The sequence below is a fragment of the Mirounga leonina genome, unplaced genomic scaffold, assembly GCF_011800145.1.
Source record: "Mirounga leonina isolate KUSES-001 unplaced genomic scaffold, KU_Mleo_1.0 Mir_150, whole genome shotgun sequence".
In the NCBI taxonomy this organism is placed as follows: Eukaryota; Metazoa; Chordata; class Mammalia; order Carnivora; family Phocidae; genus Mirounga; species Mirounga leonina.
The window spans coordinates 27,306,322-27,324,002 of NW_023270374.1; the positions used below are offsets into that span (position 1 = coordinate 27,306,322).

At 36.1% G+C, this 17,681-nt stretch overlaps 1 protein-coding gene across 7 annotated transcripts in view; it reads right to left on the reverse strand.

Moving 5' to 3' along the window:
• The window catches only part of RBM39 (RNA binding motif protein 39), a 31,224-nt gene extending 13,842 nt beyond the window's left edge, over positions 1 to 17,382 (reverse strand). For 2 of the 7 annotated variants that reach the window (XM_035006220.1, XM_035006219.1), the window contains exons 1-10: positions 17,072 to 17,382; positions 16,383 to 16,446; positions 14,576 to 14,625; positions 9,931 to 10,125; positions 7,512 to 7,577; positions 7,362 to 7,415; positions 5,319 to 5,436; positions 4,731 to 4,883; positions 2,726 to 2,863; positions 323 to 388 (exon numbers count right to left, since the gene is read on the reverse strand). In XM_035006220.1, the coding sequence (XP_034862111.1) occupies positions 323 to 388; positions 2,726 to 2,863; positions 4,731 to 4,883; positions 5,319 to 5,436; positions 7,362 to 7,415; positions 7,512 to 7,577; positions 9,931 to 10,125; positions 14,576 to 14,625; positions 16,383 to 16,433 (891 nt within the window). In that variant the 5' untranslated portion in view covers positions 16,434 to 16,446; positions 17,072 to 17,382. Of the gene's footprint in view, positions 1 to 322; positions 389 to 2,725; positions 2,864 to 4,730; positions 4,884 to 5,318; positions 5,437 to 7,361; positions 7,416 to 7,511; positions 7,578 to 9,930; positions 10,126 to 11,275; positions 11,348 to 14,575; positions 16,447 to 17,071 lie in introns of all 7 variants that reach the window. The other 5 variants (XM_035006222.1, XM_035006221.1, XM_035006224.1 and 2 more) reach the window with 4 other exon arrangements.
• Positions 17,383 to 17,681: the final 299 nt, after the last annotated feature.

The following is a 17,681-nucleotide window of genomic DNA, read 5'->3' on the forward strand; positions in this document are numbered from 1 at the left end:
ATCAAGACACTCATTCAACTGACAAAAACATCATAAAAGTATTACAGACCAAAGGACTCATAATGGGTTCATAAATTTCAATTACATGGTGACTTAGCTACGCAAATTGACTATATACAGGATAATAGAAAACTGGCTAACGGCAACATTTGGTAAACACGGCTACTAAAGGGAAACCAATTTAAACCATTCAAAAATATTAACCATGAACCCTTCCCCACTATCAATAACTAATCAAGTTTTACTATGGTACTTTGATCTAAAACCTTAAAGTCAATCAATCAAACCTTTAAGTCACAATGTTAATAATGGTAATGCTTACCGTAATAAATCCATATCCCTTAGATCGACCTGTTTCACTATCCATCATGAGTTGAATACTTTCAATCTAAAAATAAGAACAATTATGTAAGTGCAAAGGAAGAAGCAAAAGCATATTATTCCTTGAAACATGATTTTTTAAAGTCTCTCCCCCTAAAAACAAAAACCATCACAACCCCCCTCACTTCCAAAAGAACTTCTGAAAGCCTAGATACTTCCCAAACAAGAAGTTTGCACTGTGGAGCAGGACAAAAAAAAAGTACAATCTTAGTCTTTTGCCTCAAAAAATAAACCACTAAAAACCAGAGGTCCCTTGTAAACTACAATCAGGTGTTAGAAATAAAATTAACATTTTCTTTCCTTCCCATTATGTCAGAAACACCGAACATTAATTCTCAATAATACCAGACATGATAAATTGTCCAAGATGTTGGAATAACTAAAATAGAGCACCTGGCTGGCTCAGTCAGTAGAGCATGTGACTCTTGGTCTCAGGGTTTTGAGTTCAAGCCGCATAGCGGATGTAGAGGTTACTTAAAAATAAAAACCTTGGGACGCCTGGATGGCTCAGTCTATTAAGCATCTGCCTTCAGCGCAGGTCATGATCCCAGTGTCTGGCATCAGATTCCTTGCTCAGTGGGGAGCCTGCTTCTCCCTCTGCCTGCCACTCCCCCTGCTTGTGCTCGCTTTCTGACAAAATCTTTAAAAAATAACTAATCTTACAAACAAAGGCGGCTGGGTGGCACAGTTACATGTCTGACTCTTGGTTTCAACTCAGCTCATCATCTCAGGGGTTGAGAGATCAAGTCCTGCATGGTGCTCCACGCTCAGCTTGCCTGAGACTCTCTCTCTCCCCCGGATCCCCCCAACCCTGCTCTCTCTCTCAAATAAATCTTAAGAAAAAAAAATCTTAAGAATTAAATCAACACTGATTGTAGTAATCACTGCACAACTCTGTGAACACATTAAAAGGCAATGGATTGTTCGCTTTAAGCAGGTGAAGTATAGTTTGTGTACATCACAGTATCTCAATAAAGCTGTTCATACACAGAAAGCATGAAAAATTAAAACACAGCATGGGGGTGCCTGGGTGGCTCAGTTGGTTAAGCGACTGTCTTCGGCTCAGGTCATGATCCCGGGGTCCTGGGATCAAGTCCCACATCGGGCTTCCCTTTCTCTGCTGGAAGCCTGCTTCTCCCTCTCCCTCTGCCTGCCACTCTCCCCGCTTGTGCTCTCCCCCTGTCAAATGAATAAAAAAAAAATTCTTAAAAAAAAAAAAAATTTTTTTCCCCCCGGAATGGATGTACTACATTTCTTCATATCCTGGTAATTTCAGGAATGCATTAATTTTGTAGTGACTGACCAAAAAAACAAACAAAAGAACACCATTTGTACATCACTAGCGTGTGCATATTTCTAACTTAATAAAACACCCACAATCAACACCCAGCTTTTACCATTGATTCAAACAGTTTAACAAAGGGGTTGAATGGAAACAGTGAAAAAGTATATCCAAGGGCAATGAAAAGTAGTAGTGGATACAATATAAGTTACCAACATTTTTATTCATGGCCACATAATGAATCTTTTAAACTACAACTTACTAGTATTTACATTTATTCTAAAATAAACTGTTCATGCTAAAAGGAGGACTAACTGGACATAAACAGTCTAACTCCTTAATTTAGTAGACAGAGAGGCTTCTCTACCTACCCCTAAATTTTCAGTAGGTAAAAAACAGGCATCCAAAAAAACATCAAAAGGGGGGTGCCTGGCTTGCTCAGTCAGAAAAGCACGCGACTCTTGACCTTGGGGCCATGAGTTCAGGCACCCACACTGGGGAAGTAGATTGTACAAACTCCCCCCGCCAAGAAAAAATAATTTCTTGTTCCAAATGCACAGGATACTCTTTTCATGTTGACTTGAAAAAGAAGATTGCTTCTGATACTCTATACATTTCACTACAGCATTATGAATGACAACACTAACAGACTATCTTCAAATGTTACCTTCTTTCAGAGATACTATCTTAATCTACGATGCCACAAAACCCTTTCAGAACCACCCTTCCCCATCTTAGTATTAACCTCACTAAAACATGACAAAGGAGATATACAGAATTATTATGCAGTTATATTTTGATAAGAACCTATTAAGGATTGGGGCGCCTGGGTGGCTCAGTCGTTAAGTGTCTGCCTTTGGTTCAGGTCATGATCCCGGGGTCCTGGGATCGAGCCCCGCATCGGGCTCCCGGCTCGGCAGGAAGCCTGCTTCTCCCTCTCCCATCTCCCTGCTTGTATTCCCTCTCTTACTGTGTCTCTGTCAAATAAATAAATAAAATCTTTAAAAAAAAAAAAAAAAAAAAAAGAACCTATTAAGGATCATTGAAGATACTGGCACTTACCCTTCCAAAAGGCTCAAAGATTCCCCGAAGCATATCTTCAGTTATGTTAAAGTGTAATGAGCCCACATAAAGCCTCATAGGTCCAGCACTTCCCTTTTGTAGATTGTTTGCCATTGCTGCAGCTCTGTTTTTTTCTGCCTACAAGTTGGATAAGACAAAATGCACATCACAAAGCACTAATCCAAATCAATTTAATCACAGTAAAATCCCATTCACTTCGGGTTTGCTTAATGACTAGTGATGGCCAAGGTTAGTGATGAAATTACTCTAAGTTTAGTAAGTCATATACAGGACAAATATTCCACTTACGTGTGACTGTGATTAATGGCACTGAATTAAAATTTTAAGAAAATGGTTCCAATGCCAATTTTCTAAACAAAAACTTCAATATTTTATTCAACTTAGGATATATATTTTGCCGCAAAAAACTTTAAAAGTTTTACAAGCATATGCAAGTCATATATAAAGCAATCATACACTCCACTACATATGTAAAATGAAATCAATCCTAAAAGTACACTATGCCATCTAAATGATGCATCCTGATATCAGACATGCTAAATGTGGAAAATAAGACTGTCTCCTGGAATTTGTAAATACATGTTATTATTATTAATGTACTCTCAAAATCATTGTTACTCAAAGTACAGTATACACCAACTGGCTGGCTGCCATAAAGGGGTTTTGTCAATATAAAATCAAATCAAGCGAAGCATCAAGTTTAGCTGTCATTTTTTCCGAAAGAAGTCTTTCTCAAAGGTAATGGTTATTAATTCATATTCTGCCATAAGCTCCTTTTAACAAATTGAGACATTTTGAATATCTATGTCCAAAGGAGGTTAAACTTGAATGAATTCAAAACCTCATTTAATCTGAGGATTCTCAGCCCTCTTCAGGCCAATCTACACACTATTATTTTGTCCTCCATTGCAGGAAGTGAATCAAGGAACTAATTTTTCCCATTTCCTAACAATTATTCTCCTATTGTTTACATATATTCAAGTGATAAATACCCAATATTAAGTACTTCTAAAACACTAAATAGGACCCATTATTGTCTTTTAGATATGACAGAAGCTACTAACGTGACCAATGTTACATATAGCTTATTAACAGTGAGTAAAACTGGAAAGTCAGATCTGGTCCCAAAGCTTGTGCCTAACTTTTTAATATCATGTAAGTTTGATGAAGTAACCAGATTACTGAGGAGTTACAGAGTACTTTTTTCAGTGGTTTGGAAGGCTATCAACATGACTATTTTATGTGTTGTTCGAAAATATTCTTTAAATCCTATATTCTCCATTAAAAAAACACCTGAGCTAGCAAGCAGTAACATATCAATAATGGTCTTAATAAAAATAGCTACTGATGAGGTATCTTAAAAATACTTTCATATAATAAAATGATACATCTCAATTTCTCCACATTTAAATGAACTGATATTATTAAAGCTAATTTCATTTCCCAAAAGCAATACTGGATTACTATATAATAAAGTACCAGCAAACAGGAATTAAACAGAACACATTTTAAACAGAAAACATTCTCAAGATTAGCTTGACACATCTTACCTTCAAGAAATGCTAGAAAATGATAGCCGCTCAAACTACTCTTAACATTTTATAAAATCTTATGCAAGAGTGTATTATCACTGAAAATACTGAATTTATTAAAAATGTCAAAATCACTCCATTTGAAAGAAAGGATAAACATGTTCTTAAATGCTTCTATCCCCAACCAATAAATTATCACAAATCAAAAAATTCTAGACCAAGTTCTAAGGTCTTTTTCATGAAATAGATATTTACAATTTATATTAGAACAGAATGTTGTCGAGAATATACTATTATCAAAGTAACCAAGACAAAGTTTAAAAGAAAAAGCTGTTCTGAGAACATCTAACTCAAATAATTAATGATTATGTAAGACACTATAGTCTAACACTAAGCAACAGCAGGTTTCTTGCACGATCACTGATCAAATTCCTAACCAAGAAAATAATTACCTGTGAAGCTTGTACTATGATTGGCACTCCTAAAACACGTTGGCCAGTTAATCCTATTGCTAGAGGCACTGAGCTAACATCAACAAACTCCACATATGCAATTCCTTTGGAACGTCTTGAATTTCTATCAGAAATCATTCTCACATCTCGAACCTAAAAAGAAGACACACACTTAACAGAAGCTTCTGTTTATGCAACCGTCCACCATAAACCATTAAAGAAATTTTACTGATATGTGATTTAAGTAATCTCTATACCCAAAGTGGGGCATGAATTCGTGACCAGAGATTAAGAGTTGCACGTTCCTCCAAGTGAACTTGCCAAGTGCCCCCCAATGTTTTAAATAGGTGAACTTGTAAGTCCACTTTTACTTTTGAATATGTGATAATAGTTATTAATTCCAACATTATTAATTTCCAACTGAGGCAAAATAGAAATGTTACGCAAAAGTTTCCCTAACTGAATTCTACTAAGTCAAAAGATTTGGTGTTTAAATACTCTCTAATTTAATCAGGCATACTGACAATTATTAAAATGTTGTTCACAATTCCCATTTACTCGACCTCCCTAAATAGACTAAAAACTTACCTTTCCTACTGTGGAGAAAAACTCTTCCAAATCCCTTGGCCGAATTCTTGCTGCCAGCTGCATGCAGAAAACTGTCCTTGCATCTCTTTCCTCAGGAGTTAGATTATCAATAGGTTCCCTAACAGGAATAAAAAATAAACAATTTTATAAATTATATTCTTAAAATAACTTTATAAAGTTCATTTTCAATAAACAGAATGAACTTTACCAGAAATAGTCACTATTCCCAAGCCCATTTTTTCTTTTAAGATTTTATTTATTTACGAGAGAGTGAGGAAGAGAGAAAGCACGTGCACAAGCAGTGTTAAGAGGCAGAGGGAGAGAGAAGCAGACTCCCCCCACTGAGCAGGGTGCCAGGTGGGATCATGACCTGTGGAAGGCAGATGCCTAACTGTCTGAGCCACCCGGGTGCCCCTCCCAAGCTCATTTTCACTAAGATGTATACAAAATGTCCATAAAATAATTCAATGTGACTCAATTCCTTCAACAAGATATTTAATGTTTCTTCTTCTAATATCTTACATGGTATCAGGACAAAAGTCCATTAGCATCTCAATCTTACAAATTTTAATTTCTGCAGAATAATGAAAGACCAATCCAAAGCCTGAGAGTTTAAGAATAGTCACAGAAAATAACCACTTACTAGCTACAATGTCAGAATGGTCCAAATTAGTGGAAAGGATGACTTTCCATAACAAAACCGTAAGACCAGGAAGTAACCATAAGACCATGAAGGCAAATAAAGTTTGACAATCATAGATGACCAACTTGAGATGGTGAGAACTATTTTAGTCTGATTTTTCCCCTGAATTTAACAAATTGAGATAAGATATATATGGAATCATGGTTGTTTATTCTATCAAGGCTTACAGACTCTACAAATTTAGTATCCAAAGCAATGTTTCTTGATGGTTATAAAATACAGAAACAATACCCATATACGAATCAAAAATGAAAAGCAGGAAATTAAATAAATACCAGTAGTGGGATTCAATTTATTCATTTTTACAGATAGCCTTGAAGATCAAGAGCACTTCTTATTATATAGAGGAAACTAAAGTGCTCAAGTAAAAGAGTGTGAGATGAAACTTAATTTCATGGAAAAAAAATAGAAGTCCTATTAATGTTACTTATTAAAAAACATCACTAAAGGTTAAGGTTCTAAGTGAAACCCTAAGGATAAAAGCAGAAACATGCTCTTATCCACATTCTGGACCTTTTCAGAAAGGTCCTTTTGAAATATTCCACCTACAAAATTCTGGTACATTTCCTTGGTAAATCAGCAGGTAATCTGAAACTATAAAACAGAGGTACAAAGCTAAACTACATCCAGAAAATGAGAAAAGGGGATTTTCTTACAAGAGTAAATATTAAAGAATGTAAAAAAGCTCAGTAGGTTACAAAAAAAGAGCTTTTAAAATCATTAAGGTTTTCACATCAAATTCTAGAATTAAAATATACCAAATAAGGAACTCTAAGTTAGAAGGTGCCCTTTAAGGGAAGCCAGAAAGAGTATCAGTAAACAATGCTGCCATTTATCAAAATTTTCCTTAAGCCAAAATAAATGGTAGGCTTCATAAGTGACTCTTATATTTAAGAGGAAAATAACTCACAAACATTTGATAACAAGACTACTACTAAGAAACAAGTCAACTTGGTTAAGATTTTGGAAATTAAATACTTTATCTCAGTAGAGAGAGCCAGATTAATAAAACTCATGACTGTACAACCAATTTTCCCATGAGGGTATTTTAGTAACTCAAAATTTATTAATTCCAAAGATAAGCAGAGGCAAGTCTATTTCAAGTTTTCTATAGTTACCATTATTTAAAAGGGATTTAAGAGCACATGTAGGACCTTATACCTTAAAATTGTAATCACTGCTCCGTTCTTATAGAAAATTAAAATGAAAATTTAAACATCCACATTGATTTAACATAGTCCAAATTACTAAATATTAATAAATTTAACAGTAGCATAAGTTGCAAAAGCTTTACAAAAGCTGAAAGTGCTAAAGATAAAAAAAAAAGGGACAACAGCTACCTCACGGGACTCTTGTCTTTTCTGAATGGACTTTTGCTTCGAGAGCGTCGTCTGCTGCAAAGTTAAAAAGTTTCAGAAATTACCCAAACAAGTACACCACATTAGTTCCTTGAAAAACAATTTAAACAATTCAGAAGTATGTTTAAAAACCTTAATTTGATGCTATGAGGCAACCCAATCTTTCCTCGGATGGCACTGTTAAATTTTGGTCCGGAGCTAAAAAGGAAACACAAAATTACACTAGTTACAGGGTTAGGGTCTTGCTAAGATCGAGTTCATGCGCTCTCCAGCAAGTTTAACATTGTTTAGGCTGATTTTTTCCACCTCAATTATGAAGAGGAAATTAAAGACTTTTTTTTTCTTAACTCTATCCCAGGCAACTGCTCTTATAGTTATCCATCCTGGACCACTGAGAGGTGCCGAGACCAAAGGTTACAGCCTCAATATTGTTAAGATTCTGAAAATTCTATCATTTTCAGTCTATTGTTTTTTCTTAATTACACATTTATGAATACATTCCTGAGGATATTTTTTTAAAGTGAAAATAAATCACCCTGAATTTCCCTCACACCAGGATAACTACAGTTAACAATTTGGTGTGTATCTTTGCAGATCCGTTCCCAGGAATTTATGTATTTATATATTTGTACATACACAAAATTCATACATAATGTTTTCTTGTTTGAGGAATTTTTAAAAGGGGACTAATTCTTTCTTATCATGAAACTCCCAACTATTCCATTTAACAGTACATCTCAGAGACTGCATGAAAGCAATTTGTGTCATACTTCACTTCTTTGTGACAAAATATTCCGTAGTAAAGATGTAAAGGAAATAAATTAGTATTTCAAAAATTTTTTGTCAACTTGACTAAATAATAAAGGAATATTTTCAAAAGACATCATAACATTTTCCTAAGATCCAGTTTTATTCTGAATTCTAAAAAGGCCTAATAGTTTGGGGGCCTTTTTTTAAATTTTGAAATACCAAATTAACTTAAAGGGACAGGTCAGATGTCCCTTAGTGCTCATCCTACTCTCCTTTTCAAGAACGGTAGCAAAATCAAAGTATCTAGTGATATGTGATCCACATTTGGACTCATTTTCATGGACTCTAAGTATACCTGCCAACACCCAAGCATCTCCAAGTAAAATTTTGTATTAATTGGGTCCTTCACAATTCAGACTAATAGTCACAATTAAGAATATAAATTTACTGAATAAATTAAAGATCACATGAAACTACACATAAGAACTAAATCATTTTTAAGTCAAACCAGGATTATAGGCCGACTTCAAATATTTATCACTAAAACAAGAGATAAATAATACAGAATTTATTAAGGTAATCCCTTTCCTCCTATTTAATTCTGGTAAAAACAAATATGGTAAGTCTTAGTAAATTAGACCAAAAAAGTATTATTAATCATTCGGAATTAAAACACTGTGGTCCTCTTTCAGCTCTTAAATGTTTGTGAAATAAGCAGCTAGGAGGAACTTAGAGAACAAGGAGTTCAATCCTTTTTATTTAAAGGTTAAAGAGCCAGAATCAGAACCCAAAGTGTTACTAACTTTAATGGCCGCAAATAATACCCAAGCATTTCATGAGTAGTAGTTAAGTATTGTGGGTCCTTTATTTTCATTCTCTTGTTGATTCAATACTCATTAAAGTTCATCTGTCAGTTGTTACCTCTTTCTTAAAAGATGAGAAAACTAAAGCTGAGAGTGTTAACTTGTCCAAGTAGAAGAGTCAAAACTCTTATTCAGGTCTGTTTGTCTTTCAAGTCCAATTCCAACCATTCAAGTGCTAATTATGAGTGCTAATTTTAATACATTCCCCCACAGTTTACAACAATATATTCATTAAGAAGAACAAGGTTAAAAAGGGCTAAGGACTGCTAGATTCAATCCTTGCCTAAGAATTGTAGGTACGTTCCTTCCAAACTTAACATAGCTTTTTAAATGACATAATAGAACATGTTTCCAATTTGTTAAACCAAATTTCCATAGTGATTTCAAAGCACTTTAGTATTTTACTATTTTTAAAAACCTTAAATATGTGATGAGCCCCCAAATTCATCATTATCAAGGAGCAAACACCAAATTCACAAAGGATCTGTCATTTCAGCTGAAAAACAGCCAAATTACATATTTCACTAATTATATGTATTTATAACTTATCTATTTGGGCTTTAAAAATTTTAAATTATGTTCAGCAAAGAGTATCTGAAATAGCTCACATACCTTTTAAGCTTTCAAATACTTGGCACTACAGTATCAAGTCTTTTAAGCACTCTAGTGCTTTGGTCTAGTTTAGACTGGCATACAGTTAAAATATTTTAGATGGAGTAACAAAAAATAATCTGTATGCCTAGTAAAACGAAAGTATTGGTCCACACACTATATTTCTACTTTGCTAGTCTTTTCAATGCCAATATCCTTATTTAATGCTTTTTAACTAGTCACATCGAAAAACAAATTTTACAATGTAAATTACACAGGTTTAATTGTTTTCTGGATACCCAGAGAATGACTCTTAAACCAAAATCATCATAATTATAGTTACATACTAAGGACTTCTGTAGCGGCCTCTGAATCTGCGATCTCGACTTCTTGAGCGGCTCCGTCTCCTTTCTTTACTCCTACTTCGCTTCCTTTCACGGCTTTTGCTCTTTTTCCTTTCTCTATCTCTACTTCGTTTCCGTTCCTTACTTTTGCTTCTTTTTCGTTCATGACTACGACTTCTGCTCTTGCTTTTTTTCCTCCTGAGAAGAAAAAAAATTACCATTATCTTGCTGGTTTAAGAAACTGTCAAAATATACTTCCTTTTATGGTCAGAAATCTTTTAAATCTTTTTGTAAGTTTATCTTGCTATTTCTACTATTATACAATGATACATAATCATACTTATGGAAAAATAATTCCTAGGTAAGGTTAATAGCACCCCACCTTTGCCTTCTACTACTGAAAATCAGCAGTCAGTTGACAATCAGTTGAGAGCAGGAAATATAATGATCGCTCCAGAGACCTGAGAGTCAGTTACAGCTTTAACAATGAAATCATTTGTTGGGAGGTAGATAAAAACCTGAACTTTTAAACCGTTTGACCAACATGTAACTGGCCAACGAGTTATTACTGTAATCCACTAGATACAGCAATAAAAATCAAAGTTACAGTAGAATATATTAACATTTAAGTAATAGTGGGTCATATAAAAAATTTTTCATTAAAACCACTAACTTCCTTTATGTGAGCCAATTTTGACCCAATCTACACATACGAATATTTTCTACTTCAAAGGGTCATACAAGCATCAATACTTTGGTTTTCATGGGCAAACTTACAAGTACTGACAAAGAACAATAAAACTAATGCAATGACATGCATTCTGACACACCTAGAACTTTTGTGACCTTTTCAGATATATCTATTTAAAGTTATAATGAGTACACCAGAAAATGGAGCATGCCAGTTTATACAAGCCTGTGGGGTGCAATCAAAAACAAGGATCAACACCTTTATCAATCTTTATAGTATCTCAAACTCTGAAAAGTAAAAAAGCCAGTCAGTCATATCTTTCTGTTCATTTCTGTATTCCTCACAGTATACCACCCATTCATTTCATAATTAAATCTTACCATCTGTATCTGTCATCACCCAAATTTTAGAGGTGCCTTCAGATATTTCAATATAAATTCAAAGACATTTAAAAATAAACTTACTCCGCTAAAATGTCAATTTGTAGTGGCTAAAAAGATAATTAAACATTGTGACAACTCTACATCATTTGGAAAATTTAAACTCTTTAGTCCTTATCAAAGCAAAGTTAGCAAAAGAGCAACTGAAGTCTGCCTCAGAGAACCTGTAAGCAGGTCATCTTAGAGTGCATTGAAAATAGAAAATGAAGACACCCACCTTCTGGAATCTTGAAACCCACACTCCAATCACAAGGAGATGTAGAGCTTTCCAAGGAGGCAGAAACTTTGTCTAAAATTTCAAGATAATCCACCTGACTGTCAGAAATGTATATGCTAGGTAGCACATGACAGAAAATTAGGCTACACTCATTATTTATATAGAAGTCATCAAAGCAATGCCCAGAAGGGCAACAGATTACATTCCAACTTTGTTGCCTGAAACACCTGACACTATGTCTTAGCCTATGAATTCTGTGAGATAGCTATAATCAGAAGTCCTACATATAATCAATCAGGGGACAAAGTAACTCCATCGCCCACAAAGGACAGACAAAGTATTGCTCTGCTCATAGAAAGCCCACAGCAGAGAGGCAGCCAACCTCCCAATCTACCTTTTTTTAGGCCCAAAACTTATTCTGCCAAAGAAAAGACTGGAAAATCGGAGAGCTAACTTCAACTGAAAGTCTTCCTAGAACTTTTTACAAATGAGTCCCCACCCACATCTGAAGGCAACCCCAGACAGGTAAAAACACAGCAACATACTAATAAGACATTCAGAAGCACGATCCTCTTCATAAAAGCCCAGACAAAAATTTAAGAAAGCAGTATTCTTCTCTATAACAAAATGCAGCTTGAAAGAACATTAAGTTAACTAAAGAAGAGTTATCAAAATCCACACTAATAGTCAAATCCTGTTACAACTTAAAAGGGACTTTCCAAAGTCTTTAGTGGCAGTGGAATTTTGTACTGAACATCATTGAAGTAAATGGTCCACTGGGCTGGGCCTTTGGACTTTTTGGTTATATGGCCTCTGCTGTAAAGGTGTTTTGCTATAACTGGATTTGACCTCTTCCATGTAAGAAGATCTAAAATTTAAATGCAAAGTACTCTGGAAAATAAGAAAAAAAAATAGAAAAGTCATTTATTCCAAAATTTATAGATAATCCACACACAGTAGCCAATATATTTCAACTGTGTCATTTTATTGCTATCCTTTTTGAGTATTTCCTAAAGAGCTTAACTAAATGGACGCTGGTTTAGATTTTCCAAAAATGGTTACACTAACAAATCGTACTCCCATGAAGGCAAGCTCAGATACTTAAAAGGTATACTTTGAGGTCTTGCCAAACTCAGGGGTATAGCTCTTCAGAAAGAAGGCTAATTGATAACCCATTTGTGTTATATTTAACTTAGTTCCTTCCGCTACTACCAGAATACAACTGAGTGTACGTATTGAGAATCAGAACTATTTTTAAAGAAAACATTTACTAGTTGGTAAACTCAGTTTCTCAGAATGTGCATTTTCCTACTACCTTAAAACTATATCCCAACACTCAACTGCTTTTAAGACAATGAAGTTTTAGGATGAAAAATGCAACATGGCACTTTCCTTTAAGAGAATTTATGCAGAACACTAAAGCACAGAACACTCTATTTGTTTTACATTTTATCTAACCTTAAATACAAATTTTCTTCTAGATAACTTTGAAATTAACTTGAAAGATCAATTCCCTTTAGAAAAATGGGTGACAAGTTCCTGATTGAACAAAAAAGCCGTTTATTTAAACAGCTGTAACTGAGAATGAGAAGTATGACAGAAATAATTTGTACATTTAAAAAGATACTAGATGGTAGTTGGGATGTTTCAAAAGGACGTTCCCTTAAATTGGCTATCCCATAGCCAATGAAAGAAAATTTTCCATTCTTTTATTCAGTGTCACAAGACTACTTACATTAAATAAAGGCCACAAAGCATCAGTCAGAGAGCTTGATGCTAAATTTCCTATAAAAGCTTGGTAGCCTTAATGAGCTTAGATGCAGAATGAAAACAAGTATAAACTGGAGATCGAGTTAGTAGCAAGGAGTGACATCTGAGAATGGTCGAACAAAGAAAACTCTGTGCCCAAAGTGCATGTCCTCATTGTTTTGGCACTTAGGATGAGATCTTTACCCACCCAACAGGGCTGATACTTAGATTGGATAATTTCAATCTATGTGGATACTCCTTCCTAGGTTTTCATTACGAATTGGGTAATTTAAAACCGTTAATTAGGAAACTTACTTTGGTAAAACGTCTAAAACCAGGTGACATTAAACCATGCAATAATTGGTTGATTACCTTAAACCATAACAATTCAAGACTAAACCTCATGTGATTAATTCCCACAATTTGTTGTGATTAGACTGTAACAGATCCTCTACCCAACTTTGAACAACAACAAAAAAAAGTAAGACATTTTCTACAAACTGCATCATTTTAAATCCATTACTACATTTAGGGGAATTTTAAGAATTAAAAAAACCAGCGTAACAAAGCCTGCATAATCCAACCTAAGAATTTTCTCATCAACCTACCTAACAAAGTTGTGAGGATGTTGAGGTAGCGTATTATAAAGCATTTTGAGCTCTTATTAGGAAAAGAGCCAAAAAAAAAAAAAAAAAAGTAAGTGGCTATGTTATCATTTTATTACTGTTTTTCATTAGATGGCGTCATGTACATGACAGATTATTTTAATGACATCACAAAATAGGCTACTAAAACAATTTAATGCTTGTAACATGACCACATGATGTTAAGAATCACTAATTTTTAGAGCAGAAAAGAATACTCCAAAAATAGGATCTGACTTTATAAAGTGGTTCTGGCTTATACAGTCACTGAGACTTACCATATACTCTATACTAGTCTGTAGCAGAGTTCATTGTTATGGGTTACACATTTAACCTAGTAAATTGCATTAATATGCACAATTTTTTAAAAAACTCCATTTTCAATATTTAAGTCTGTTAGAGTTTAAAAAGCTTAAAACCTCAAAAGCCACGTTAAAGGCTAAAAGTACTTAAGTATGCTATAATGTTGCTACAAAAAGGGCCTTTAAGCAGCAAGGAGCATCAATATAATTCACAGCTCTGACTCTTGTGATTTAGAGCAAACAGTATTTTCCATGGGCTGGTTATTTGTTGATAACACACCACCAAAATATTAAGCCGAAGTTTATAAATTTAAGACAAAAGACAAACTCTAATACAGGAACTCTTATCCAGATTGTCATGGACAGACTTGGAGGGGAAGGTGCCCAAAAGGTCCCTGAAACTGTATCCTGAAATCTACGGAGAGAATCCATATCCTCAAATAGTTTCTCATCCCTTCAGAAGGTAAAGAACGACTTTTCTAAGAGAGACAAGGAAAAAGCTTCTGAAGAGAACTTTTAGTTTGATGCTACAGCCACAGGAACACAACTTAAGATCTCAATCGCATTAAGGGTCCCCCCACCCCAGGTCCCTTCTTTTAACTTACTTTTTGCTACGTTCTTCATGGCCGTTAGCACTGCTCAACTTGTTCTCATCCTAAGCAGGGTTGATAGAAGAACATCATGAGGACGAAGTGGTAACATTTCAAGTTGTCAAAGGGTAAAGGGAATAGGAATAAGAAAATACAAAACAATTTTAAAACTAATTACTTGTTTATAGTTTAACATGGAAGGCTATAAAAAAATTTAGATGGGTATGTGTTTAACCACTTTGTTGCTTACAATTAAGTCATCAAGATACAAAAATAAAAATGCATATTAACATGTTAAATTTTACTTTCTTATATAGTTAGATATTAAGTTATCCAGATTTACAGGGTTGAAGTGGTTAAATAGAATTTCTATAAAACATGAATGAAGTCCTGTTTTGAGTTTTATTCCATGTGCTATGGTCCCTTTGGTCAGTACCATGGCTCTATTTCTGCCTAAGCCCCAAGTGGCCATGCTAGCAGCCAGCCACTATCGATTTCCTGTGACCGATGCCATTCCTGAGATCTTCGCCCATTTCCGTTGGAGGGTTGGGACTGTAAGAGCTTGATGCCACCTCTGTCACACATCTCGCCCTGAAGCAAACAGGGATTCACACTGCTTTAGTAATGTTGACTCCCAAGAACCCAAGAAAGTCAATTAATAATCCACCAGTCCAGCCTAAACATTTCCTACTTCCATACCTGTTTACATGGAATTACATCCATGTTAAACTAAGACACAAGAATCTTAACATTAAAACAGAAAGTAGTTCTTCGAGTCTAAGCATTATAAAACTACATACACTATTTAAACTAAAAAGAATTCTTCCAAATTGGTACCACATGGTCGTGCTATACACTCCAAAAACAGATGTATTATTTCAAAAGGTTTAGCGCAATGTTTATTTTTAAAGTTTGATCACATCAGTTATAGAAGTATAAGTGCTAACAACTCAAAGCTTACAGTTTGCGACACCAGTGATAATGCATGCATACTGCTATTTTCACCACCAACTGGTGAAAGAATGAAAAGACACTTTACTTTTACTGTGATACTGAAATGGGTCAGACTATACTACTAGCCAAAATAATTCCTTTGTAGCTTTTAGTGTGAAATATTATGGCAGGGACTGATTAAAAATAAAACAACACGGAGCACAGTAAAACAGTCATCAAGTGACTCTAAGTTGTGATACTGCCTCCTTTGCTTTAAAAAATTTTTCTATTCAGGGATCCAAGAATTTCAGTAATTTTTAACTGAGCAGATCATCACCTGCCTGTTTCATTATTTACTATCACCAGTCATATATATATATATATAAAAAAATTTTAAATCTCACCCATTTCTTGTAAAACTTAAAGATTTGCTTGCCACAGACTGGTTATGCTTTGTTATTCTTGGACCCCTGCTATTTTCCCAAACCACTACATTCACCTTTTTGCTATACCAAACTGGAGCTGGTAATTCTTAGTTGAGTCATTTTACCTAGGGGACCACGGTACAGCGATAAGTCACTCAATTACTACCTTATGATTGACAGTTCACACTGGAATCAAAGGTGAATTCATGGGAGTAGAGGTGAGATATCGTTAGGCAAGTCTACAAAGAGAGATAGATGGGCATTTATTCATCACGCTGAAGTGAAACTACTGCACAATATTATTACATCAATAGCATATATTTACTTTTCTAAGTTACACGTAATGCATCTCTGATAAGATAAATCAAGAGGGCTCCGGGGAGGTTAGTTTACATTTCAGCAGTAGTTTCGTGATAATGCTAAATTAAGAAATATATAAACCTCACCGACATGTTTTTTCTCACCTTCTTGTAAGGAGCCTCAAGCATTGCTTCAATATCAATATCGTCTGCCATTTTCTCTAAACGTCTAGAAAATAAGAAAGGTAATTCAGTGAGTAAACATTTTTCAATTCCGATCAGTCTCCTCCTTATGCGACAAACTCCGAAACTTCAGAAAAACCTTCAAAAAGCCCTGGAATGACTAAAGTGGCAGAATGCACTTTACCAGGCTTAGTAATTAAATCTGAAATGTCTCCAAGACTGAACACACGGAAATACATTAAATGTACGATTAAAAAAAAAGCCCACAATTAACTGCAAAAACAGAACCCGCGCGCGAGTAAGAGCGCCTCTTTCCGCGCAAAACCCGCGCTGCCATTTTAGGGGCAAAGGGAAACTCCCTCGGTTGGGAGGGGTTGTGTGCCATGGTAGCGTTCGGCTGGCGCCATGTTGGGAGGTCGCAGCCGGCCAGGCCTGGAAGGAAACGGTCGCCATCCGCCCGAAGCCTCTCTGGAGTCCCTGCCACCCAAGAACCATGAAATCTATACGACCGGAAAATAAGGGCGCGGTCGCCGAAATGGAGCCGATTTCTCGAGCCCCCCCCCCCGCCCCCCGGAGTCGTTAAAGACCGCCTAAGGAGTGCCCCTCAAACCAGACGAAAACCAGATCTCTGAAAAGCTCTGACAATACACAGGCCTGCGACATCTCCTTACCTGTGCGGGCTTTCGGGCCCCTGGGATGCTTGTATTCGGAAAGAGGGGGGCTGCTGCTGCTGCCGCTGTTGCTACTGTTAAGCCGCTAGGCCCAGGCCGAGGTTCCGCCCAGCCCGAATTTCGGGCTCCGAGGGCGGATAGGCCCGAGCGAATCTAAAAGAAACAATGGGATTAAAGGAGCCCGCGCGGAAGTTCAGGACGGCGGCTTCGGCAGCTCAGGATCCACCCCTGCGACAGCTTCAGCAAGCTCTCTGAAATGGCGGCCGCTGCTTCCCCGTACTCACATCCACCAACACACATACACACACAAACACACGGGGTCTCACAGAGCTCTCAGCACGGGCTCTCGCGAGAAGCTGCCTCTAGTTCCAGACAGGAGCAGCTGAAATATCGCGAGATATAAGCATGGCCCCAGCGACCATGGCCCAATCTCGCGCAATGATTGCGCCACAGATATTCCCATCCCCCACTCAGAGCGGAGCCTTTGACACCCCCTCCACATGGACGTCCGTATCTCGCGAGACCGCGCAAGACGCTAGAGCAAAGACAGTTGGTACACTTCCTGTCAATCTTTTTAAAAACTGAACGCTGAGTGGAGCTCGGTGGTCGC